This window comes from Oncorhynchus keta, chromosome 23 (assembly GCF_023373465.1).
Source record: "Oncorhynchus keta strain PuntledgeMale-10-30-2019 chromosome 23, Oket_V2, whole genome shotgun sequence".
In the NCBI taxonomy this organism is placed as follows: Eukaryota; Metazoa; Chordata; class Actinopteri; order Salmoniformes; family Salmonidae; genus Oncorhynchus; species Oncorhynchus keta.
This window is the reverse complement of record NC_068443.1, coordinates 33,084,888-33,112,387: the sequence shown is the minus strand read 5'-3', so window position 1 is coordinate 33,112,387 and position 27,500 is coordinate 33,084,888. Positions and strand designations below refer to the sequence as shown.

Here is a 27,500-nt window from a genome sequence, read left to right as displayed (position 1 = left end):
ATCTCCTCATGTTCCACCATTAAACCCCCATGATCCCAAATCAGCTCAAAGTGTTCACACGTAGCCACCAGGGCTCGGCTCAACCGATCCTGAAACACGATGTTGGTTTGGAATCCAATAAGCGCCCGCAAGAGCCTGGGACTCTGCTGTAACGACATTTTGACCAATCCCATTCTCCGGTTTTAATTTCCCAGAGTGCTGTCTGTGAGTGAATGGCTCCCCCATTGGCGGCCATATGGCAAAGATAGGCAGGGAGCCTCCACTCCATTTGTTCAGCAAAACTCTCCCCCTTTTTTTATTTCTTATCCCCATTCTTCAGACAGTAGTAATCACATGAAGAAGGTGACCTAATGTTGGATCAGATTGTCATATTGACTCACAAAGTGCTCTCATCCTACAGTTGACCAGAAAGGGGGGTTGAGAAGGAGGGGTGGAGGGGTGGGGATTCAAATATGGGTTGGGGGTGTGGGGGGTGGGGGCCCTCTGAGAATTTGTGGCCGTATTGGCAGAGGAAGAGTGAGCAGCCAAAAGCCGCCGCACCACATGTCATATCGACCCCCTCTGCATACAGGCATCACCACAAAGGGAGAAAATTACACTCCCGGCCCCTCACACTGTCACATACCGGTGACAATTCACCAGACAACCCTCCTCAACCTGTATCTGAACACTGAACAACACAGTGGTGTTTGTTTTTTTCTCCTTTGTCTCTTCTGTGTCTTATATTGGCTTTCCTTACAGGCTTCCTATAGTATGTGTATAAATGGGATCCTGCAGCTCCTATTGGCAACGGGTGATCATCCGTGTCCACTGTAATGCATCATGCGAGCACGTGCTGACGTGTAATTGTGTGAAGAGGGCTGGAGGTATCGATCGCTGACGCAGGAGCCTCATCAATGTTGAATGCAGTCGCAGTAGTCCTCCCTTTCTTTGCTCTCTACCTCCCTCTCTACCTCCCTCCCTACCTCCCTCTCTACCTCCCTCTCTACCTCCCTCTCTACCTCCCTCCCTACCTCCCTCTCTACCTCCCTCTCTACCTCCCTCTCTACCTCCCTCCCTACCTCCCTCTCTACCTCCCTCTCTACCTCCCTCCCTACCTCCCTCTCTACCTCCCTCTCTACCTCCCTCCCTACCTCCCTCCCTACCTCCCTCTCTACCTCCCTCTCTACCTCCCTCCCTACCTCCCTCCCTACCTCCCTCTCTACCTCCCTCCCTACCTCCCTCCCTACCTCCCTCTCTACCTCCCTCTCTACCTCCCTCTCTACCTCCCTCCCTACCTCCCTCTCTACCTCCCTCTCTACCTCCCCTCTACCTCCCCTCTACCTCCCTCCCTACCTCCCTCTCTACCTCCTCCCTCTCTACCTCCCTCCCTACCTCCCTCTCTACCTCCCTCTCTACCTCCCTCCCTACCTCCCTCTCTACCTCCCTCCCTACCTCCCTCTCTACCTCCCTCCCTACCTCCCTCTCTACCTCCCTCCCTACCTCCCTCTACCTCCCTCCCTACCTCCCTCTCTACCTCCCTCTCTACCTCCCTCCCTACCTCCCTCTCTACCTCCCTCTCTACCTCCCTCTCTACCTTCCTCCCTACCTCCCTCTCTACCTCCCTCTCTACCTCCCTCTCTACCTCCCTCTCTACCTCCCTCCCTACCTCCCTCTCTACCTCCCTCCCTACCTCCCTCTCTACCTCCCTCCCTACCTCCCTCTCTACCTCCCTCTCTACCTCCCTCTCTACCTCCCTCCCTACCTCCCTCTCTACCTCCCTCCTCTACCTCCCTCTCTACCACCCTCCCTACCTCCCTCTCTACCTCCCTCTCTACCTCCCTCTCTACCTCCCTCCCTACCTACCTCCCTCCCTACCTCCCTCCCTACCTCCCTCCCTACCTCCCTCTCTACCTCCCTCTCTACCTCCCTCCCTACCTCCCTCTCTACCTCCCTCTCTACCTCCCTCCCTACCTCCCTCTCTACCTCCCTCTCTACCTCCCTATGGACAGCTCTTCAAATGAGTGGATTTGGCTATTTCAGCCAGACCCGTTGTTGACAGGTGTATAAAATCGAGCACACAGCCATGTAATCTCTACAGACAAACATTGGTAGTAGAATGGCTTTACTGAAGAGTTCAGTGACTTTTAACGTGGCACCGACAGAGGATGCCACATTTCCAGCAAGTCAGTTCATCAAATGTCTGCCCTACTAGAGCTTCCCCGGTCAACTGTAAGTGCTGTTATTGTGAAGTGGAAACATCTAGGAGCAACAACGGCTCAGCCATGAAGCGATAGGCCACACAAGCTCACAGGACGGGACCGCCAGGTGCTGAAGCATGTAACGTGTGAAAATAGTCTGTCTTCGGTTGTAACACTCACTATCAAGCAACGTCAGCACAAGCACTGTTCGTCGGGAGCTTCATGAAATGGGTTTCCATGGCCGAGCAGCCGCACACGAGCCTAAGATCACCATGCACAATGCCAAGTGTCGACTGGATTGGTGTAAAGCTCTCCGCTATTGGACTCTGGAGCAGTGGAAACGCGTTCTCTGGAGTGATGAATCACGCTTCACCATCTGGCAGTCTGAAGGACTAATCTGGATTTGGCGGATGCCTGGAGAAAACTACCTGCCTTAATGCATAACGCAAACTTTAACATTTGGTGGTGGATGAATACTGGTCTGGGGCTGATTTTCATGGTTTGGGCTAGGCCCCTTAGTTCCAGTGCTGGGAAATCTTATCGCTACAGCATACAATGACAATCTAGAGGATTCTGTGCTTCCAACATTTTGGGGAAGGCCCTTTATAGTTTCAGCTTGACAATGCCCCCGTGCACAAAGCGAGTTCCATACAGAAATAGTTTGTTTCAGATCGGTGTGGAAGAACTTAGCTGGCCTGCACAGAGCCCTGACCTCAACCCTATCGAACACCTTTTGGATTCATTGTAACGCCGACTGCGAGCCAGGCCTAATCACCCAAGATCATTGGCCGACCTCACTAATGCTCTTGTGGCTGTCCCCGCAGCAATGTTCCAACATCTCGAGGAAAGCCTTCCCAGAAGAGTGGAGGCTCGTTATAGCAGCAAACAATTACACCAACGATCAACGATAAGCCTATTGTCCATATTCTACAGATAGATGAAATTGAATCCTCTCTCCCCTGTACACACCCTAGAAGGCCCAGTTATACTGAGCAGTGATGAGAACTGGGCTGAACTATAGCAAACCAACTGATTCACTTTAATTGGTGTGGCGGGTGGCTGTAACGAATGATACACACATTGAACAAAGGACCAGCCATTCCTGAATCATTCTATTATGACAAATCCTCTCTGATCCATTCCATTCAATATGGCCTTCTGGCCTTGCTGCCAGCTTAATGACTTTATACATTAAAGCCTATACTTTTCTATTGTTCTTGCTATGGATTGATGAGGATTCGCATTCTTTACAAATACAATACACCACACAACCCAAAACACTAACGTAGGTGTATCAGTTCGTTCCAGACGGAATTGCTTAGAAACCTGCTGTTTTCAATGTATCTCCCTGATGCAGGTAACGCTGACGAGGCTACGTGTAAAACACAGGGAAACACTATTGAGGATGCCCTCCGAAGCGGAGGACAAGAAAGGCCTCCTATTTTCCTCCACTGAGGGATCCTGGGTGCTAAGGGCTGAATGGTGAGCAGGGAGGCATGGCTAGATGTGGTCAGGTCTAATTGCCGGGTGATTTTACGCTGGAAGAAAAGAGGACAAAATTGTTTTATGGGGCTTTTATAGCACTAAAACAATTAGCCTAGTGTGGAGGGACAGGGTTGGCACTGGCAGGGAACGGGGAGGTATCTTAGCCTTTAGGATATCCCAACAGCTTGGTAACAGCCATGTGGAAACAATTATGATGAAATGTTTCGTCAATCCACTCGTAAGGAAAAGAAGTGGAGTCTGGGATGCCATGTTAGAGAACTGGGACATCGGTCTCGCTACATTGGGACGGTTAGCGAGCAAGTGTGCATTGTAGCACTTTCATGCGACATTGAACATTTCCATTCGATATTCTCCATTATTAGATCACCTTTGTCAAGCCACAGAGGGATGAGCAGTGGACAGGTGCCCGAGCTGTGGCATAAGGAGGACCCACTCTCTCTCCTCACCCCATGGGACCTCAGTCCAGCCCATCTTCTAATGTCCTTGTAGCGTCCCTCATTCACTCATCTGTCACACTGAGACTCTGCTAATGGGGGCTAGCCACATGACACAATGGGTCCCCCCCCAGGGGCCTTCGACCTCTCCCCCTGCCCTACCTCCCTCCGTTTCAAATCCTCAGTCTCCCCTCCTCACTCATTTCTCTCTCCTTCCTCTCCCATCCCTGCCTTTCCCTGCCTCACTACCCCCTCTACTCCCAACCCCTCCCTCCCTCTTCAAAAGGAACGGGGAAATGGCTTTTCCAATCTCCTTGGGGTTTGACTAAAGCCTCAGTGATTTCCCCTGAGCAAGCCCATGGATGCAGGCCCCGTGACAGAGCCTGGTGGCTGGTGCGTAAAGCTCCATCAGTCTTGACAGACAGACAGATAGACAGGCAGACAGACAGACAGACAAAACAAGCAGACAGTGTGACAGACCAAAGCTTTATCTGAGGAGAAATTGAAATTGCCTGATGGAAACCCAGTGTGAACAAGGCTGTCAGCGCAAAAGAACATGGGAGATTGGTGTGTGTGCGCGTGCGTGTGTGTGTGTGTGTGTGTGTGTGTGTGTGTGTGTGTGTGTGTGTGTGTGTGTGTGTGTGTGTGTGTGTGTGTGTGTGTGTGTGTGCACTACAGTAGTACCACAGCAGAAACCTTTAGCTGAATCACCACCAGGGCTAATTGGTTTGGTGCTCTGTGGACAGTTTCTGTCAGGGAAGAGGAGATTGGCACTGAAACCACCCTCTACTGTCTTCTGCTCACCCATCAATCAACTGCCCTATGCTATTCTCACCATTTCTCACCAACAGTATTTCACAATCAGTTAAGAGACGTGACATAAGATATGGTTTAGATTAAGGAATCGTATTAGAATTGGTTGAGGTCAGTTAAAATAAGTCTGATCAGTTTAAGGGTGTGTTTCCATCCCTAGATCAACCCCGAAATCACATCTTCCCGAAATCACATCTTCCCGAAATCACATCTTCCTGAAATTCACATCTTCCTGGTATATTCTCACCACTTTCATTTCTTCAGACAACAAACACAATCGGGTCCTTGGCGGTTGGCACCAGATATACCAAGATGGCAAACTATTGTTTGGGTGACTTCCTACAAGACGCCTTCTCTTGCCTGGAACAATATCAGCTTTTAGTGACACTGACGGCGTGCCAACGCTGCAGATATGAATCAACACGGGCTGACAAATGCCTCAGGACTGGTGCCAGGACTATTTGTCTGCGGGGTGTCGGGGAGAGTTAGGGTGAGAGAGAGGGGGAGGGGGATACCCATCCTTTTGGTGGAGATTATAAGAGTACATGGCCATTAAGGCCAGATGTGGGTGTAGGCAATTCATTTGTTTTGGAGAAATGCAAACTGATTTGACACAATGACACGTGGCGAGTAGAGTGGGCGTGTCTCTCTTCACCTTTTGGTTGTTCTATACCAGTGGTCACAAACCCTGGTCTTTGAGACCCACAGGGTTAATGCACACTATTGTTCACAGCAGTAAAGTACCACTGGGTGACCAGTGTTCTATCCAGTATATGCAGTGAACTATGGCCAGAGTGTTTTCCCTCTGGCCAGGCTAGGAGGCTGTCAGTGCTCTGATGGTGTTTCTTAAGTAAACACGTGAGTGGAAATGGCCTGGTTGGCTGTGGAGAGCCCTCTACAGTGATGAGAGAAATCACGCTGGGTAAACAATGGCACAAAGCGCAGCACTCAGCACACACACACGCGTGCGCAGACACACACACTCAGCACACACACACACTCAGCACACAAACACTCAGCACACATACAGACTCAGCACACACACGCGCGCACACACACACAGACTCAGCACACACACACACTCAGCACACACGCACTCTGCATACACACCCAGTGCGCACACACACCCAGTGTGCACACACACGCACACAGACAGAGTCACACACACACACAGTGAGATAATGTTCAGCACTCTAGTGCTAGAATCTACTGGTCCTCAACATTCCACTCCAATAGAGAAATTCTACTCTTTGTTCTATTTCTCTCTTTTTCCAAACAGAAGAGAAGTGGAAATTGAGGATAAGTCAAGCAGGTCCATTTACTTTCTGTCATCAGGTGTTCTTTTCTGGAACAGAACTCTGGTCATTTCTGCAGTAAAACTCATCAAAGTGCTCATTCATGGCTTAACCTCAACCATGGGACAGGAGTGAGAATGTACGACAACATACTTTGTTTTATAACTGACTAACCTGTTTCTCTCTCTCTCTCTCTCTCTCTCTGTCTCTGTCTCTGTCTCTGTCTCTGTCTCTCTCTCTCTCTCTCTCTCTCTCTCTCTCTCTCTCTCTCTCTCTCTCTCTCAGAAACGTTGATGGACACACGGGTGGCTACGGCTGAGCTAGGCTGGACGGCCTACCCTGCGTCTGGGGTGAGTAACATCCTTGTAGGACTCCAGACAGCACCATGGAAAGTAGTTATGGGATTCTTCTGTACCGTCCACGGTTACCTTCTCTCCAAGTTGCTCATTTTCAATCTTCTCTGGTTCAATGTTTCCCCAGCCACTTTAGGTGTAAATGGCTAGCAATACCATTCTAGAAGGGCTAAATGGTTATGCCATATGATAATGCAAGTCAAGGAACTGTATAAGTGCAAATACCCTTTGATTGGCTTTTGTCTCCGTAGCCCAATGAGTCGATCAATGTCATCCCCAGCATGTACAATACTGTCTTTCCCCAGACAGACAGACAGCCATGACATAGAACTACAGCAGCCTAGTAGAGTAGTGTGATCCCTATTGCAGTCATTTCTTTTTTCTCCATCCCATCTCCGCTCGTAATGACTTAATTACATAATGGGTCCACTTAAGCCAGTGAAAGCCAGCCCAGATCACTTCAGTAGACGCTATAGGGGATAAGACAGCTATAATGCTACAGTAATGCTTCAGTGTAATGATACAGTTATGCAGGGGAGGAAGCGGGCTAAAGAGGAGCAAGGTCACTAGCACCGGCTGTCGGCTATACAGCCGGGTACATGCACATTTTCAGCCGGGTACTTTTTCTACTTAAATTAACTGGGCTACTTTAAAAAAAAAAAAACAATTTGCCTAGTCAACCGAGCCCTCTCCCGCTATGCATCTTCTAGCGATCTATTGATAGTCTAGGTGCCTGTCAGTCACAAAGTGAGCGATGACAGGGCTCCCGGTACCTGGGTGTGTGTGTTGTGTACGCTGTGGTTGCAGTCACATTTCTTTACGCGGAGGGAGGGGAGCATGATGCTCCTACGTCTTCTGTGTGCGTCAATAAATGTTCCATTTATGGTAACGGTGAGTCGAAATCCACTTAGCCTGTTTTCTGGCACATTCATTTATTTTATTTTGCGTGTTTCATCTGCAGCCACGAAATGCTGGCGCATAGGCTTACTGTGATTTGACTGACGAACGGCAAGCTTGACTAGTTTAGAAAAGGTGTTGAACTGACTGAATAAAGTCAATCTCATATGTCCTTACCATTCAGAAATCATACAACCTAGTTATGTATCCATAGTATCGCTTTGGGACAAGTAAACTAAAGTTCTCATTTGTGTTTTTGATATGAAGTCCACCGGGACTTGCCAGACAGCGACTTTAAAGTGCCTGACTTGTTAGTAGCCTCCTGAATCGCATCGGTAAGAGAGCTGTTCATTTGACTCCCTAATTTGCATACTGGTAGGGTTTTTGGTGATTATCTGCAGATAAATGATGAAAACCTTTGATGATGATGGGGAATCCTCCTCACTGCAGGAACAGTAGGTAGACAAGTGGAGAGAGCGCCTCACTCTGGTCCAAAATATGATACAAGTTTTAAAAGCTAATGATACTTATATGGTGTTATCAAAGATGTTGATGTATAGTGATTGAATCAAAGTGTTGACAATGGAACTGCTGCTTTCTGTGTAGCAAAGCCCATGATTAACGCCTGCTTTAACCTTGGCTCCCGAGTGGCGCGGCGGTCTAAGGCTCTGCATCTCGGTGCAATAAGTGTCACTACAGACCTGGTTCGATTCCAGGCTCTATCACAACCAGCGGTTATTGGGAGTCCCGTAGAGAGGCACACAATTGGCCCAGTGCTATCCTGGTTAGGGCATGGCCGGAGTAGGCCGTCATTGTAAATAAGAATGTGTTCTTAACTGGCTTAAAGAAAGAATTGCAGATCGCTGAGATAATGCCTCTTAGAAGGAAGCTTGAAGTCAGCAGACCCGCAGGATTATTTAAGAAGAAATATGTGGGTCAATTGTTAAACAAGCATTTTTATATCATATGGCTTGGGGGATCCTGGCTGGCTACTTTTTCTATTTGGCTGGCTACTCCATGTGCTTGTGGAAAACACTGGATTGGGTCGGATTTAACAGATTTGGATTCTTGTGGGTTTCCGGCTCCATCCTTTTTCTGCATGAACGGAAATGCCACACTTGTTCCTTTCCTTAGCGTACTAGTACCTCCCAGACCGTAGCACAGTGAATCGTGCAGCAGCTATGTTGTGTAAAACAACCAGCAGCTGTGTCTAACATGAACAGGCTCTTTGGCATTTTATGAAGCGTTTTACAGACACATCCAAGGAGTTTCACGCCACAAAGAGCACTACAGAGAAACATGGGACTTGCTTCAGGCTGACACACACACGCGCGCGCACTGACTCATTCTGATAGCACGATGGATGGTAAGTGGCTAAACGCGGCTTTTGTCCTCCTGAATGAGCGAGTGGCCTGCTAAGAATAGGCCATGATGTCGTCCCGCAGCTGAGCCGAGGGCAGGCTGGGCTGAGGGTGTGTGTGTGTGTGTGTCTTAGATGAGAGCTCTACAGAGTGTGGGGACTAACAGGATGTCTGATGGGTAACAGTGTGTCAGAGAGAATGTGGTTAATACTGCCTGGCATTGGTTGGGCCTTGGCCTAGCCACCTCTCACCAACCATAGTCCTCAGCATGCACACGAGACACAGGGGACGGAAAGGATTCAAAAGAAGAGATGTTTGTATTAGTCTCATTCTGTTGTACAGTTTTTACAATGGAGGTGGTCAGCATTCTCCATTCCCCATTTAATTTCATCATTTTATCTCCAGAAAGAACTTGATGACGGTTCTTCAAAAGAAATACTGTTGTTAAAACCTCTCTGGGATATGTGGGACGGTAGCGTCCCACCTCGCCAACAGCCAGTGAAAGTGCAGGGCGCCAAATTCAAAACAACAAAAATCTCTTAATTAAAATAAAAAATTAAAATTCCTCAAACATACAAGCATTTGACACCATTTTAAAGATGAAATTCTCGTTAATCCAGCCACAGTGTCTGATTTCAAAAATGCTTCACGGTGAAAGCACCACAAGCGATTATGTTAGGTCACCACCAACTCACAGAAAAACACAGCCATTTTTCCAGCCAAAGGGAGGAGTCACAAAAAGCAGAAATAGAAATAAAATTAATCACTAACCTTTGATGATCTTCATCAGATGACACTTATAGGACTTCGTTACACAATACATGTATGTTTTGTTCGATAAAGTGCATATTTATATCACACACATAACATTGGCATGTTATGTTCAGTAGTTCTAAAACATGTGGTGATTGTGCAGAGAGACACATCAATTCACAGAAATACTCATCATAAATGTTGATGAATATACAAGTGTTATACATGGAATTAGAGATAACCTGCTCCTTAATGTAACCGCTGTGTCAGATTTCCCAAAACTTTATGGAAAAAGCAAACCATGTAATAATCTGAGTGCAGCGTTCAGACAACAAAGCAGCCAAAAAGATATCCGTCATATTGTGTAGTCAACATTAGTTAGAAATAGCATTATAAATACTTACCTTTGATGATCTTCATCAGAATGCATTCCCAGGAATCCCAGTTCCACGATAAATGTTTGATTTGTTCGATAAAGTTAATAATTTATGTCCAAATAGCTTCTTTTGTTAGCTCGCGTTCAGGTCCAGCTGAACGTCGGACGAAAAGTTCAAAAAGTTATATTACCTCCCGTGAAACTTGTCAACCTAAGTATATAATCGATCTTTAGGATGTTTTTATAATAAATGTTCAATACTGTTCCAACCGGAGAATTCCTATGTCTGTAGAAAAGCAATGGAACGAGAGCGAAGTCTCTCATGACCGCGCCTCAGAGCCTATGGCACTCTGCCAGACACCTGGCTCAATCAGCTCTCAATCGCCGCCACTTCACAGTAGAAACCTCAAACAAAGTTCTAAAGACTGTTGACATCTAGTGGAAGCATTAGGAAGTGCAATATGACCCCATTTACTCTGTATATTGGAATGGCAAAGAGTTGAAAAACTACAAACCTCAGATTTCCCACTTCCTTTTTGGATTTTTCTCAGGTTTTCGCCTGCCATATGAGTTCTGTTATACTCACAGACATCATTCAAACAGTTTTAGAAACTTCAGAGTGTTTTCTATCCAATACTACTAATAATATGCATATAATAGCATCTGGTTCAGAGTAGCAGGCAGTTTACTCTGGGCACCTTATTCATCCAAACTACTCAATACTGCCCCCCTGTCACCAAGAAGTTAACTTAAAGCTACAAATGTAATTTTTGGGGAAACGTGACCAAATTCACAGAAATGTGAGTCATAGATCATTGAAAGAAAGCAAGTCAAGTAAGCGGTAGATCTAGTCTATTTGCGATATTTCTATGCTTCCCGTTCTTAAGTTTTGTTTTTGCATATTTGACTTTCGGTTAAAAATAAACTCAGCAAAAAAAGAAACGTCCCTTTTTCAGGACCATCTTTCAAAGATAGTTCATAAAACTCAAAGATCTTGAATGTAAAGGGTGTATACACCATTTCCCATGCTTGTTCAACCATAAACAATTCATGAACATGCACCTGTGGAACGGTCAATAAGACACTAATAGTTTACAGATGGTAGGCAATTAAGGTCACAGTTATGAAAACTTTGGACACTAAAGAGGCCTTTCTACTGACTCTGAAAAACACCAAAAGAAAGATGCTCAGGGTCCCTGCTCATCTGCATGAACGTGTCTTAGGCATGCTGCAAGGAAGCATGAGGACTGCAGATGTGGCCAGGGCAATAAATTGCAATGTCCGTACTGTGAGACGCCTAAGACAGCACTACAGGGATACAGGACGGACAGCTGATTGTCCTTGCAGTGGCAGACCACGTGTAACAACACCTGCACAGGAACTGTACATCTGAACATCACACCTGTGGGACAGGTACAGGATGGCAACAACAACTGCCCGAGTTACACCAGGAACGCACAATCCCTCCATTAGTTCTCAGACTGTCCGCAATAGGCTGAGCGAGGCTGGACTGAGGGCTTATATGCCTGTTGTAAGGCATCACCGGCAACATCGTCGCCTATGGGCACAAACCCACTGTCACTGGACCAGCCAGGTCTGGCAAGAAGTGCTCTTCACTGACGAGTTGCAGTTTTGTCTCACCAGGGGTGATGGTCGGATTCGCATTTATCGTCGAAGGAATGAGCGTTACACGGAAGCCTGTATTCTGGAGCGGGATCAATTTGGAGTTGGAGGGTCCGTCATGGTCTGGGGCGGTGTGTCATAGCATCATGGGACTAAGCGTGTCGTCATTGCAGGCAATCTCAACGCTGTGTGTTACAGGGAAGACATCCTCTTCCCTCATGCGGTACCCTTCCTGCAGGCTCACCCTGAAAGGACCCTCCAGCATGACAATGCCACCAGCCATTCTGCTCGTTCTGTGCGTGATTTCCTGCAAGACAGGAATGTCTGTGTTCTTCCATGGCTAGCGAAGAGCCCGAATCTCAATCCCATTGAGCACGTCTGGGACCTGTTGGATTGTAGGGTGAGGGCTAGGGCCATTCCCCCCAGAAATGTCTGGGATCTTGCATGTGCCTTGGTGGAAGAGTGGGGTAACATCTCACAGCAAGAACTGGCAAATCTGGTGAAGTCCATGAGGAGGAGATGCACTGCAGTACTTAATGCAGCTGTTGGTCACACCAGATACTGACTGTTACTTTTCATTTTTACCCCCCTTTGTTCAGGGGCACATTATTCCATTTCTGTTAGTCACATGTCTGTGGAACTGGTTCAGTTTATGTCTCAGTTGTTTAATCTTGTTATGTTCATACAAATATTTACACAAGTTTTCTGAAAACAAAGTTGACAGTGAGAGGATTTCTTTTTTTACAATATTTTTGGATAATGAAAATATATTTCACAGCGTTTTAGATGGTACAATGATTATGTACACTCTGAGTGTTTGTTCTGTCACAAACTGAAATTAGACAAACTATTAGATTGTTAGCAGTCAGGAAATGGTGGAGCGATTCCTGCATTTTGCACCTTTAAAAAGACACAGTAATACAAAACCCCTTCTCACTGACGAAGGCAAATAAAACATTCACGACCTGGTAACGTGATAGTTTTACCTCCCTGCTGACTGTAAACATACCACTGTGACAGAATACGACAGAGACATGGACTTCAGCTATGGTACAGTAGTTCCTTCAGGAACTTTTGTCACCAGTCTTGAGTCACATTTACAGACATTGAAAGGTCTTAAATGTTCTGCATGGAGCATGTAGAGTTCCAGCAAGGAATTCTGTGTCAAACACACTGTATCTTACTGTAGGGTAGTGTTCAGGCAGGTTGCCTATTCTGAATGCACTGAATGAGGTAGGAGCTGATGCAGGATGTCTCGGTAAGAGGACAAGGAAGAGAGACCCGAGGTTTCTGTTTAGAGAGGTTCAGCTGTCCTTTATTTCCCTCAAACTGTCATCCAAATCATTTCCAAATGTGCTAAAAATGTAAACAACATTGTACAGTGGTTCCTCCTTTAAAAGTTGCGAAGCTTACACCGCGGGACTTAGAGGTACCCAGCGTCACTGTTTCATTGCTCCAGACCACCACCTGGGGGAGTTAGAGCACTAATTATGCATTTTGGGTCCCAAGGCTTTTATATGACCAATCATATCGAGTGGTTCCAATGACGAATTTGACACGATCCACCCATCCCTGGTGACTTTCTTCAGCAAAGATGGCTGACAAAAGCAAATGTAAGTAATTATAACATCATAACGAGTCAAGCAAAACATGTACAATTGAGAGGAATATGTTAGTTAATGTCGAGGCAAACGATCGTGCATATTTTTTTGTCATAAAGTTAATTTACAAAAATCGCTATTTAGCAAGTTAGCTGACTAGCTAACATTAGCCAGCTTGCTAGCTGGTGTAATGACATGAGTATAGCATTGTAATTCATGTTGTTTCATGTTTTAGGGACTCCTGAGAAAACAAGCAAACCAGGCTGTCTTCTTGGGAAACAGTGGATGTAAAGAATCTAGCTAGCAAAAGCATTTACTGCAAATTGAATGTACAATTGTGTAAACTTGCTTTGTCATGCGATGTAGCTGAAGTAACATAGCTAGCTAACTATTTACTTGCTTATTGTGTAGTGGAGGATAAAAATAACTGTATGACTTTGGATGTGTAGCTAGCTACAGTATTAAGCCGATCTGTGTATGCACCCTAAAATGTTTGGAATGATAATTAGTTCAGAACCTATCTGTGAACCTCAGCTATTATAGTTGTTGTATCGACTTCAAGTCTGAATGGAATTAATGAAGCCTATGGATTGAGTAGAATATAATCACTTTATTGTGCCAAGGATGCAAGTCCTATATACATGTACTGTATTATTACCACACGAGATCCCCACATTGAAATAACACATATGGAATCAATTAAGAACAAACTCTTATTTACAAGAACGGCATACTCATTCCTCCCTGTCGGGGAATTGAACCCCTGTCTCCCGAGTGCCCTCCCTGTCTCTGGTAATGCCAAAATGGAACTAGCACTAACTTGCAGTAAAATAAAAAATGGCTGACAATTAAATAATGTGCCACACTATGGAAACGTTGTTTGAAGAGGGTATTTTGTTTTTTAATTATATTTTAAATGGAAATAGTAGAGTTATGTCTTTCACGGAGTTATCAGAATTGTATGGGAAGGTTTGCTCAATCCAAGATTACAACCACTTGATTACAGCATTACGGGAAAACAATTGGAGCCATTTCCCTGTTTGACTGCTAGGTTTTATGGGTATTATGACACCTCCACTGTGGGACTCTATCGAGGACTGATGAGACGTTGCTCTCTCTGTACATCTCTATTGCCTAGAGGTGCCTGCAGTTAAACAGACAGTCAAACAAAAAGTGCAATTAACTTCTTGCGTCGAGCCATCCCGGATCCGGGATCGTGACTACAGCCTCAAGTCCATTACCATAACGCAACGTAAACTATTCATGAAAATCGCAAATGAAATGAAATCAATATGCTAGCTCTCAAGCTTAGCCTTTTGTTAACAACACTGTCATCTCAGATTTTCAAAAATATGCTTCTCAACCATAGCAAAACAAGCATTTGTGTAACAGTATTGATAGCCTAGCATAGGATTATGCCTGGCATTCAGCATGCAACATTTTCACAAAACCAGAAAAGCATTCAAATAAAATAATTTACCTTTGAAGAACTTCAGATGTTTTCAATGAGGAGACTCTCAGTTATAGCAAATGTTCCATTTTTACAAAAATATTATTTGTGTTGACAAATCGCTCCGTTTTCTTCATCACATTTGGGTAAGAAAAAAAAACGAAAATTAAGTCATTAAAACGCAAACTTTTTTCCAAATGAACTCCATAATATCGACAGAAACATGGCAAACGATGTTTAGAATCAGCCCTCAAGGTGTTTTTCACATATCTATCGATGATAAATCCTTCGTGGCAGTTGACTTTCTCTTCTGAAGAAATGGAACGCGCATGGTCCTAGAGATTACGCAATAATTTCGACACAGGACACCGGGCGGACACCTGGTAAATGTAGTCTCTTATGGTCAATCTTCCAATGATATGCCTACAAATACGTCACAATGCTGCAGACACCTTGGAGAAACGACAGAAAGGGCAGGCTCATTCCTGGCGCATTCACAGCCATATAAGGAGACATTGGAACACAGCGCCTTCAGAATCTGGGGCATTTCCTGTATGAAACTTCATCTTGGTTTCGCCTGTAGCATTAGTTCTGGGGCACTCACAGATAATATCTTTGCAGTTTTGGAAACGTCAGAGTTCTTTCTTTCCAAAGCGGTCAATTATATGCATAGTCGAGCATCTTTTCATGACAAAATAGCTTGCTTAAAACGGGAACGTTTTTTTATCCAAAAATTAAAAGAGCGCCCCCTATCTCGAAGAAGTTAAAAGGGACAGTTCCCTAAAAGTAAAAGGAAAATGAGAGCCTTTCCTACAGGTTGAGGAGCCTCAAAATCTCACAGCCATTACGGAGAGCTATGCATGATGTTGGATGTCAGATTGCCTCAGTACTACATTGAGTTGAGCTCTCGCACCCTAGTGAGCTACATCACACACACACGCGCACATGCACACACACACACACACACACACACACACACACACACACACACACACACACACACACACACACACACACACACACACACACACACACACACACACACACACACACACACACACACACACACACACACACACTCTACTGCATCATCTACTCAAGAATCTAGCTCCATCTACACATTCACTCAGCACACACTCTACTGCATCTACTCAAGAATCTAGCTCCATCTACACATTCACTCAGCGCAATGAAATGCTGTTTTTATTCTGTAGGATAGTGGGTACTGCATGAAGTAGAGTAGGAGTTGACCCTGGTCGCTGATACAAGGTTAGTTTTCTGTTGTTTTCCCTAATGGTTAAAACTAGCATCTGAGGAAGGTAAGCTGATAGTAGATCTGGGTTTAAGGGCAACATATACCTGCAGGGTTGTTGATATTTGAAGACAGTCAGGGTTCTTTGTTTGTAAGATTCTTGCAGGAAAGTGTGAAGACACAGCTAGTGGTTTTGACCCAAATTCTTATAGTAAAGACTTGAGTAGTTATATTTCTATTTCATTGAGGCTTGTTCAGTAAAGCAAGGCTAAGTACCAAGGAGTTATTGTCTCTTGTCTCTTCTCAGAGTTGTTTTTAAGCTGTTCTCGCTGTAAGGGTTCAGGGATTGAGCCTTGCTGCAGGGAGAATGCGGTCTCACTAGTGGAAGTTAACAGAGGAACACAGCACCCTTGCTCTGTCTGTGTGTTTATAGCGCCGATCTGCTCAAGGCAATGATACGTCTGAGAGATACGTTGAAAGATGAGGCTAGATCACCACGCACACATTTACAGAGGGTGAGAGGTCATAGCGATGTCAAACAGAGTCGATTTTACACGTTAGGGGGTATTTATATACGGTAACAGCCCAAGGCTTAAAACTGCAGCATTTTGTGATAAGATATCTGTCAAAAACATGCTTGAGTGCCTTATACGATGAGCAGAAATGGCATGAAAGTGTATACAGTATAACAAAGCAAATGATAAACAAGGCATATAGCACATAGGATAAAATGTTATATAAGGAGGATGTATGTAAAATCACATTGATATAATGGTCTGTATAAATACAGTAGGTTTGAAGTGGATTACATCGTCCTCCGGACATACTGACTGTGTCCTAAATGGCACCCTATTCCCTATATAGTGCACTTGATATGTCAGTTGACCACATGCTGACACACACACTCAAACGCATACGTCATATGCTCATATAGGAAAGTAGAAGACAAGGCAAGCAGATGTGACTAGACCACTTATTCAAAGCAATAATGACTCATACACACACTTACATGGTTTACCTCTCTCTCTCTTTGTTTTTTTCTCTCTCTCTCTCTCACTCATTTTCTCTCTCTCTCTGTCTCTCTCCTCTTTCAGTCTTTCTTGCTCACCCTCTCACTCTCTGTCTCGCACGCACGCACGCACGCACGCACGCACGCACGCACGCACGCACGCACACACACACACACACACACACACACACACACACACACACACACACACACACACACACACACACACACACACACACACACACACACACACACACACACACACACACACACACACACACACACACAGCTGCTCAGTGATGATTAATTAAATATGGTGTCCCACAGAGGAGAGTGCCCTTTGACCTCTGCCATTCAGCCATGCAGCAAGCCGGGGGCAAGCAGGCGTGAAAGGTAATGGCTCAGACAGACACACACAGTGGCCACTGTGTTCTGTGGAGTCTGGAGAAAACAGCCTCAGATGGAGAAGAGAAGAGGAAGGGAGGAAAGGGGGCGTGGGACGAATGTCAAGAATAGAAACAGAGGAAAAGGAGAGGGATGGAGTGGAGGGTTTTCCATTTTGGCAATGGGAGATTAGAGAAACCTTTAGAGTGGACCGAGAGGGGGAAAGGAGAGCTGGACAAGGAGAGGGGGAAGGAGTAAGAGGAGGGGGTGGCTTTCAGTTGAGGGAGGCAAAGGGGGGCGTGTAGGATTAAGGGAGACTCGAGCGAGCGGAGATATAGAGGGAAAGAGGGCAATTGTGTGTGGAGAGTGAAAAAAAGAGTGTGGCTGTGCATCGGTTGACTGTGTTTGAATGAGAGTCTGGGTTAGCGCTTGTGACTCCACGGGTCAGGGATGGCGCACAGGCTTGTGGGATGGGTGTTAGGAGTAGCAGGGGATAGGGGTAAGGTATTATGGGTAGGGGAGAAAGGGAGAGGACGCTGTATGGTGCTGGGGTATGGTACTGAGGGTAGGGTGCTAGGGGAGAGCGATAGTGGGTAGGGTGTAGGTAGGTGCTGATTTAGGTGCTGACTGAGATTCAGATTTATGGCAGAAAGGGGAATTTGGTTGCTGCAGAGTTCTATGGTCCGAGCTCCCATATACAGTGGCTTGCGAAAGTTTTTCACCCCCCTTGGCATTTTTCCTGTTTTGTTGCCTTACAATCTGGAATTAAAATTGATTTTTGGGGGGTTTATATCATTTAATTTACACAACATGCCTACCACTTTGAAGAACTACACTAATTAGCATAGCGCAATGGTCAAAAAATATTACTAGAAAATATTCATGAAATCACAAGTGAAATATAGCGAAGCAAAGCTTACTTAGCCTTTTGTTAATCACCCTGTCATCTCAGATTTTTAAATTATGCTTTACAGCCAAAGCAAGACAAGCGTTTGTGTAAGTTTATCGATAGCCTAGCATAGCATTATGTCCAGCTAGCAGCAGGAAACTTGGTCACGAAAATCAGAAAAGCAATCAAATTAATCGTTTACCTGGATGATCTTCGGATGTTTTCACTCACGAGACTCCCAGTTAGACAGCAAATGTTCCTTTTGTTCCTTAAAGATGATTTTTATACCCAAAAAACCTCCGTTTGTTGGTCACGTTATGTTGAGAAATCCACCAGAAATATCTGTCACGACAACGGCAGAAAAAAAAAATATATCCATAATATCGACAGAAACATGGCAAACGTTTTTTATAATCAATCCTCAAGGTGTTTTTAAAATATCTATTCAATAATATATCATCCAGAACAATCGGCTTTCAGTAGGAGCGAGAGGAAAAATTACTACCTCTGTCTTTTACGCAAGAATCACTCTGAGAGCTGGCCACTTACGCAATGTGGTTGTTTACGCTCATTCTTCAACATAAAGGCGTGAAACTACGTCTAAAGGCTCTAGACACCTTAGGGAATACGTAGAAAAAGGAATCTCGTTGATATGCCTTTCAATGGCCAATAGGGATGCATAGGAAAACAACGGTTTCAAAATAAGAGGCACTTCCAGATTGGATTTTCCTCAGGGTTTCACCTGCAATATCAGTTTGGTTATACTCACAGACAGTATTTTGACAGTTTTGGAAACTTTAGAGTGTTTTCTATCCTAATCTGTCAATTATATGCATATTCTAGCATCTGGTCCTGACAAAATAGGCCGTTTACTTTGGGAACGTTATTTTTCCAAAAATAAAAAAGCAAGAGGTTAACAAACTATAGTTTTGACAACTCGGTCAGGACATCTACTTTGTGCATGGCACAAGTAATTTTTCCAACAATTGTTTACAGACAGATTATTTCAACTATAATTCAGTGTATCACAATTCAAGTGGGTCAGACGTTTACATACACTAAGTTGACTGTGCCTTAAACAGCTTGGAAAATTCCAGAAAATTATGTCATGGCATGAGAAGCTTCTGATAGACTAATTGACATAATTTGAGTCAATTGGAGGTGTACCTGTGGATGTATTTCAACTCAGTGCCTCTTTTCTTGACATCCTGGGAAAATCAAAAGAAATTAGCCAAGACCTCCACAAAAATTGTAGACCTCCACAAGTCTGGTTTATCCTGGGAGCAATTTCCAAACGCCTGAATGTACCACGTTCATATGTACAAACAATAGTACGCAAGTATAAACACTATGGGACCACGCAGCCGTCATACCGCTCAGGGCAGGAGACACGTTCTGTCTCCTAGAGATGAATGTACTTTGGTGCGAAAAGTGCAAATCAATCCCAGAACAACAGCAAAGGACCTTATGAAGATGCTGGAGTAAACTGGCACAAAAGTATCTATATCCACAGTAAAACAAGTCCTATATCGACATAACCTGAAACGCAGCACAGCAAGGAAGAAGCCACTCCTCCAAACCCGCCATGAAAAAGCCAGACTACGGTTTGCAACTGCACATGGGGACAAAGATCGTACTTTATGGAGACATGTCCTCTCGTCTGATGAAACAAAAATAGAACTGTTTGGCTATAATGACCATCGTTATATTTAGAGATTAAAGGGGGACGCTTGCAAGCCGAAGAACACCATCCCAACCGTGAATCACGGGGGTGGCAGCATCATGTTGTGGGGGTGCTTTGCTGCTGGAGGGACTGGTGCACTTCACAAAATAGATGATCATGATGCAGAATTATGTGTCTATATTGATGCAACATCTCATATCAGTCAGGAAGTTAAAGCTTGTTCGCAAATGGGTCTTCCAAATGAACAATGACCCCAAGCATACTTCCAAAGTTGTGGCAAAATGGCTTAAGGACAACAACGTCAAGGTATTGGAGTGGCCATCACAAAGCCCTGACCTCAATCCAATAGAACATTTGTGGACAGAACTGAAAAAGCACGTGCGAGCAAGGAGGCCTATATACCTGACTCAGTTATACCAGCTCTGTCAGGAGGAATGGGCCAAAATTCACCCAACTTGTTGTGGGAAGCTTGTGGAAGGCTACCCGAAACATTTGACCCAAGTTTCAACAATTGAAAGGCAATGCTACCAAATACTAATTGAGTGTATGTAAACTTCTGACCCACTGGGAATGTGATGAAAGAATTAAAAGCTGAAATAAATCATTCTCTCTACTATTATTCTGATATTTCACATTCTTAAAATAAAGTGGTGATCCTAACTGAACTAAGACAGAGATTACTAGGAATAAATTTCAGGAATTGTGAAAAACTGGGTTTAAATTTAGTTGGCTAAGGTGTATGTAAACCTCTAACTTCAACTGTACATATGCATATGCCACTTTTCATTTCACTTCACCAATTTGGACTTTGTGTATGCCCATGACATAAAATCCATTTAAATTACAGGTTGTAATTGCAACAAAATAGGAAAAACGCCAAGGGGGATGAATACTTTTGCAAGGCACTGTAGACCCACTGCAACCCAGAGGGGTAGGTTTTGGGATTTTTTATTTTTTTATTTCACCTTTATTTAACCAGGTAGGCTAGTTGAGAACAAGTTCTCATTTGCAACTGCGACCTGGCCAAGATAAAGCATAGCAGTGTGAGCAGACAACACAGAGTTACACATGGAGTAAACAATTAACAGGTCAATAACACAGTAGGAAAAAAAAGGGGGAGTCTATATACAATGTGTGCAAAAGGCATGAGGAGGTAGGCAAATAATTACAATTTTACAGATTAACACTGGAGTGATAAATGATCAGATGGTCATGTACAGGTAGAGATATTGGTGTGCAAAAGAGCAGAAAAGTTAATAAATAAAAACAGTATGGGGATGAGGTAGGTGAAAATGGGTGGGCAATTTACCAATAGACTATGTACAGCTGCAGCGATCGGTTAGCTGCTCAGATAGCTGATGTTTGAAGTTGGTGAGGGAGATAAAAGTCTCCAGCTTCAGCGATTTTTGCAGTTCGTTCCAGTCACAGGCAGCAGAGTACTGGAACGAAAGGCGGCCAAATGAGGTGTTGGCTTTAGGGATGATCAGTGAGATACACCTGCTGGACCGCGTGCTACGGATGGGTGTTGCCATCGTGACCAGTGAACTGAGATAAGGCAGAGCTTTACCTAGCATGGATTTGTAGATGACCTGGAGCCAGTGGGTCTGGCGACGAATATGTAGCGAGGGCCAGCCGACTCGAGCATACAAGTCGCAGTGGTGGGTGGTATAAGGTGCTTTAGTGACAAAACGGATGGCACTGTGATAGACTGCATCCAGTTTCCTGAGTAGAGTGTTGGAAGCCATTTTGTAGATGACATCGCCGAAGTCGAGGATCGGTAGGATAGTCAGTTTTACTAGGGTAAGCTTGGCGGCGTGAGTGAAGGAGGCTTTGTTGCGGAATAGAAAGCCGACTCTTGATTTGATTTTCGATTGGAGATGTTTGATATGAGTCTGGAAGGAGAGTTTGCAGTCTAGCCAGACACCTAGGTACTTATAGATGTCCACATATTCAAGGTCGGAACCATCCAGGGTGGTGATGCTAGTCGGGCATGCGGGTGCAGGCAGCGATCGGTTGAAAAGCATGCATTTGGTTTTACTAGCGTTTAAGAGCAGTTGGAGGCCACGGAAGGAGTGTTGTATGGCATTGAAGCTCGTTTGGAGGTTAGATAGCACAGTGTCCAATGACGGGCCGAAAGTATATAGAATGGTGTCGTCTGCGTAGAGGTGGATCAGGGAATCGCCCGCAGCAAGAGCAACATCATTGATATATACAGAGAAAAGAGTCGGCCCGAGAGTTGAACCCTGTGGCACCCCCATAGAGACTGCCAGAGGACCGGACAGCATGCCCTCTGATTTGACACACTGAACTCTGTCTGCAAAGTAATTGGTGAACCAGGCAAGGCAGTCATCCGAAAAACCGAGGCTACTGAGTCTGCCGATAAGAATATGGTGATTGACAGAGTCGAAAGCCTTGGCAAGGTCGATGAAGACGACTGCACAGTACTGTCTTTTATCGATGGCGGTTATGATATCGTTTAGTACCTTGAGTGTAGCTGAGGTGCACCCGTGACCGGCTCGGAAACCAGATTGCACAGCGGAGAAGGTACGGTGGGATTCGAGATGGTCAGTGACCTGTTTGTTGACTTGGCTTTCGAAGACCTTAGATAGGCAGGGCAGGATGGATATAGGTCTGTAACAGTTTGGGTCCAGGGTGTCTCCCCCTTTGAAGAGGGGGATGACTGCAGCAGCTTTCCAATCCTTGGGGATCTCAGACGATATGAAAGAGAGGTTGAACAGGCTGGTAATAGGGGTTGCGACAATGGCGGCGGATAGTTTCAGAAATAGAGGGTCCAGATTGTCAAGCCCAGCTGATTTGTACGGGTCCAGGTTTTGCAGCTCTTTCAGAACATCTGCTATCTGGATTTGGGTAAAGGAGAACCTGGAGAGGCTTGGGCGAGGAGCTGCGGGGGGGGGGCGGAGCTGTTGGCCGAGGTTGGAGTAGCCAGGCGGAAGGCATGGCCAGCCGTTGAGAAATGCTTATTGAAGTTTTCGATAATCATGGATTTATCGGTGGTGACCTAGCCTCAGTGCAGTGGGCAGCTGGGAGGAGGTGCTCTTGTTCTCCATGGACCTCACAGTGTCCCAGAATTTTTTGGAGTTGGAGCTGCAGGATGCAAAATTCTGCCTGAAGAAGCTGGCCTTAGCTTTCCTGACTGACTGCGTGTATTGGTTCCTGACTTCCCTGAACAGTTGCATATCACGGGGACTATTCGATGCTATTGCAGATACAAAAAGGAGTAGAGGAAAGGCAGTGGTTGGGATGGGAAGAAGGATGGAGTAGTGTGGGGAAAAGGGGGCGAGGTGGGTGGAGATGGGGTGGGAGAAGGATGGAGTAGTGTGGGGAAAAGGGGGCGAGGTGGGTGGAGATGGGGTGGGAGAAGGTGAAATTGGGTGGAATAAAAAGGAAGATTAAGGGAAATGGAAGTGAAAGTCTGTGTCCTGGCCTATGACAGGTGTGAGAGAGTAGGTAGGGATGAGTTAATGGATGTCTCATGGGGGGTGTGTGTGTGCGTGTGTGAGATATGATCAGGCTGGTCAAATTGATGGCTGTCCCCGTCAGGCGTTGATGTGCTCTCCGCATGTCTTAAATAGGAGACAGCCTGGCTGACCATCTGACCATCTGCTGGCCAGACACACACTTCCATTATTCACACACACACACACACACACACACACACACACACACACACACACACACACACACACACACACACACACACACACACACACACACACACACACACACACACACACACACACACACACGGAGCATAGGTGGGGGGGGCAGGGGGATGAAGGACAAAAAGAGTGAAGTGAAGTGATGAGGGAGGTGGAGATTTTAGCATGTAAATCTGGGTGGGGCAAACAATTTTTGGGGGGGTGGGGGGGGTTGCATGCCAATCACTAAACAATACATCACTAAACACTAAATTAAACAACACAAAACGCTAAACTATAACGGTGACAAACGTGGCCCACAAACTGTTGTCACAAAAGCAGAGTCCCAACACCTTCCCACTGCTACACCTGGCTATCAGCAGAGCCTAGTCTCGCAGGAAAACAGTTAATTCAGCCTCATTTACTGCCTTTAAAAAAAACATAGCTGATATAGCTGACTTGCTTAAACATACTGTATGTGGTTTCTAATGACTATTGAGACGTACAAACTATGGCATAAGGGGATGACAAGCGGATAAGAGGCAATCCGTAATTTGGATTAAGACACTAATGAGCGAGCTAGGACGGACGTAGTCAATATAACAATTTGTTCAGCACTTTTGAAATGTACAGCGACAGAATTCAGAACATGGGCCGTTCTTACAGTGTTCTCCCTGCACACCAAGTCAGAACCAGAGGACAAATAAAGGGGGCATATAAGTAGACAATGAAAGCTCTTACAATATTAGATGTTTACATTTCTCTAAAACAGTGTAACGGTTTTCTAGGTGTGGTGAAGGAGAGTCGGACCAAACTGCAGCGTGTAGATTGCGATCCATGTTTAATGAACAAAAGGACAAGGACAATCACCCACGACAAACTCAAAGAATATGGCTGCCTAAATATGGTTCCCAATCAGAGACAACAATAAACACCTGCCTCTGATTGAGAACCACTCCAGACAGCCATAGACTTTGCTAGATCACCCCACTAGCTACAATCCCAATACATACACACCAAAACCCCAAGACAAAACACACCACAATACAAAAACCCCATGCCACACCCTGGCCTGACCCAATACATGAAGATACACACAAAATACTTCGACCAGGGCGTGACAAACAGGTTATAGGATACATGTGCACCACCAAGTCAGAACAGTGGGTGAAATTATGAGGTGAAAATAGACCAAATTATCAGGGTGAGGCACATGGGCTACTAACAGCTTACTACACAACATACACTTAGTATTACTTTCTTAGCTACAGTATACATATCTCCCTGGCATATTACATTATGTTAGCAGCAGCATACAATACATTTGAACAGGAAGGTGGCGTGGGCAAATTTTGTAATCAAACTGTGTCATCAAAGTCTGTTATTCTCTGGATTTATAATGCTTTAAACACGACTGGGAATTCTGAAAAAGCAAAGTTGAATCATGATGACGGCAGTGATCTTCAGGTCGTAGCTCTAGAAAGAGGCCCGAGTTCCTGAATGGCAAAGTCGAGTTGTAAGCCGAGTTGGATGACCGCTCAAAACGTATTTTCCCAGTTGGAGCTATTTTTTTCCCCCCAGTTGTCTTGAACTTATTGAAGTCAGATTTCACAGATCCGTTTTGAGCGTGGCACAAATCATGCTGGATTGACGGCAAGGCGAATGTTGAATATTTATCATTTTGACGACATTTTATCTGTGGCCTATGACCTTGAGCCTTCTTGGATAGGCACTTCTAATGTAACTCCATGGCACCCAAGTGGCATGAATTTTCGAGTTCTATCCATGAGTGACAGAACACTGAGCCAATCACGGCACAACTAGAGAATGTTACGAACGCCTACATTTTCCGCTGGCTGCCCCACCACCACAGAAAGCACTGAGCTAGGCTGAAACATCTGCTTTTTGGAGCTGCCTTCCTCAAGAAATCAAAAAAGAGACCATGTTTGTATTTTAAAATCGGTTTATTTTACCTTTATTTAACTAGGCAAGTCAGTGAAGAACAAATTGTTATTTTCAATGACGGCCTATGAACAGTGGGTTATCTGCCTTCAGGGGCAGCCAGGGGCAGAACGACAGATTTGAACCTTGTCAACTCTGGGATTCGATCTTGCAACCTTTCGGTTACTAGTCCAATGTACAGTGCCTTGCGAAAGTATTCTGCCCCCTTGAACTCTGCGACCTTTTGCCACATTTCAGGCTTCAAACATAAAGATGTAAAACTGTATTTTTTTGTGAAGAATCAACAACAAGTGGGACACAATCAAGTGGAACGACATTTATTGGATATTTCAAACGTTCTTAACAAATCAAAAACTGATAAATTGGGCGTGCAAAATTATTCAGCCCCCTTAAGTTAATACTTTGTAGCAGCCCTTATATGCAATTAACATAGGAGGTTGTAGGAACATTGTGACAAAGTTTGAACCCTCTGAACCATGGAGAAAATAAGCGAGAACAATCTGATTACCTAGTTGATAGCCCTCAACAACTGATTTTTAAAAAAACTATTATTCTCTCTTATTTTAGACTTTGCTATCAGATAGGGCCTCTGCAACTTCTCTCTAATTGAATTGCATGGAAATGTGACATCTTTTTTTCTAGCATTGAAAAAAGAAGAGAAGAATGAGAGAGAGAGAGAGAGAGAGAGAGAGAGAGAGAGAGAGAGAGGTGAACTGTGACCCTGGAGTCTGCAGCTGAAATGGAAAGAGGAGAGAATAATGACAGTGAATCGTGCTGGCTGTGCTTCAGTGGCCATGGGAGAAGAGCATCTTAATCTCGGGGTGACACACACAACACACACACAGTGGAGGTTATAGGGTGTTTTTGCTAGGTTTGTCTGATAGACTAGGTTGTATTTGCTCTGCGTAGACATCATCATTTACACTCAACATGGGGACAGGGATGACAGGACAGGCAATTACATGGACCAGGGACGTGTGTGTGTGTGTGTGTGTGTGTGTGTGTGTGTGTGTGTGTGTGTGTGTGTGTGTGTGTGTGTGTGTGTGTGTGTGTGTGTGTGTGTGTGTGTGTGTGTGTGTGTGTGTGTGTGCTTGTGAAGAAGCGTTGAAGAAGACTAGCAGCCGAAACATGTTGCAGTTGTGTGTATTAGAAATGTACCAAAGGTTGATCTGATCCTTCTATATGTATATTACCTGTAAATACAGTACCAGTCAAAAGGTTGGACACACCTACTAATTCAAGGTTTTTGTTTATTTTTTAAACTATTTTTAACATTGTAGAATACTCGTGAAGACATCAAAACTATGAAATAACACATATGGAATCATGTAGTAACCAAAAAAGTGTTACATAAATCAAAATATATTTTATATTTGAGATTCTTCAAATAGCCACCCTTTGCACACTCCTGGCATTTTCTCAACCAGCTTCATGAGTTAGTCACCTGGAATGCATTTCAAGTAACAAGGGGTGCCTTGTTAAAAGTTAATTTGTGGACTTTATTTCCTTTTGAATGCATTTCAGCTAATCAGCTATGTTGTGACAAGGTAGGGCTGGTATACAGAAGATACCCCTATTTGGTAAAATACCAAGTCCATATTATAGCAAGAACAGCTCAAATAAGTAAAGAGAAACAACTGTCTGTCATTACTTTAAGACATGAAGGTCTCTCATGAGGATCGCCACAGGAAAGGAAGACCCAGAGTTACCTCTGCTGCAGAGGATAAGTTCATTAGAGTTACCAGCCTCAGAAATTGCATCCCAAATAAATGCTTCACAGAGTTCAAGTAACAGACACATCTCAACATCAACTGTTCAGAGGAGACTGTGGGAATCAGGCCTTCATGGTTGAATTGCTGCAAAGAAATCACTACTAAAGGACACCAATAATAAGAACAGACTTGCTTGGGCCAAGAAACACAAGCAATGGACATTAGACCGGTAGAAATCTGTTCTTTGGTCTGATGAGTCCAAATTTTAGATTTTTGGTTCCAACTACCGTGTCTTTGTAGGACACAT

General features: G+C 44.7%; 1 protein-coding gene across 3 annotated transcripts in view; it reads left to right on the top strand.

Annotated features, from left to right (window-relative positions):
• LOC118402179 (ephrin type-B receptor 1) overlaps positions 1 to 27,500 on the top strand; it is a 365,365-nt gene that overhangs the window by 111,830 nt on the left and 226,035 nt on the right. For all 3 annotated transcript variants that reach the window (XM_052477046.1, XM_052477045.1, XM_052477044.1), the window contains exon 2: positions 6,514 to 6,578. In XM_052477046.1, coding sequence (XP_052333006.1) covers positions 6,514 to 6,578 — 65 coding nt within the window. The remainder of the gene's footprint in view (positions 1 to 6,513; positions 6,579 to 27,500) is intronic.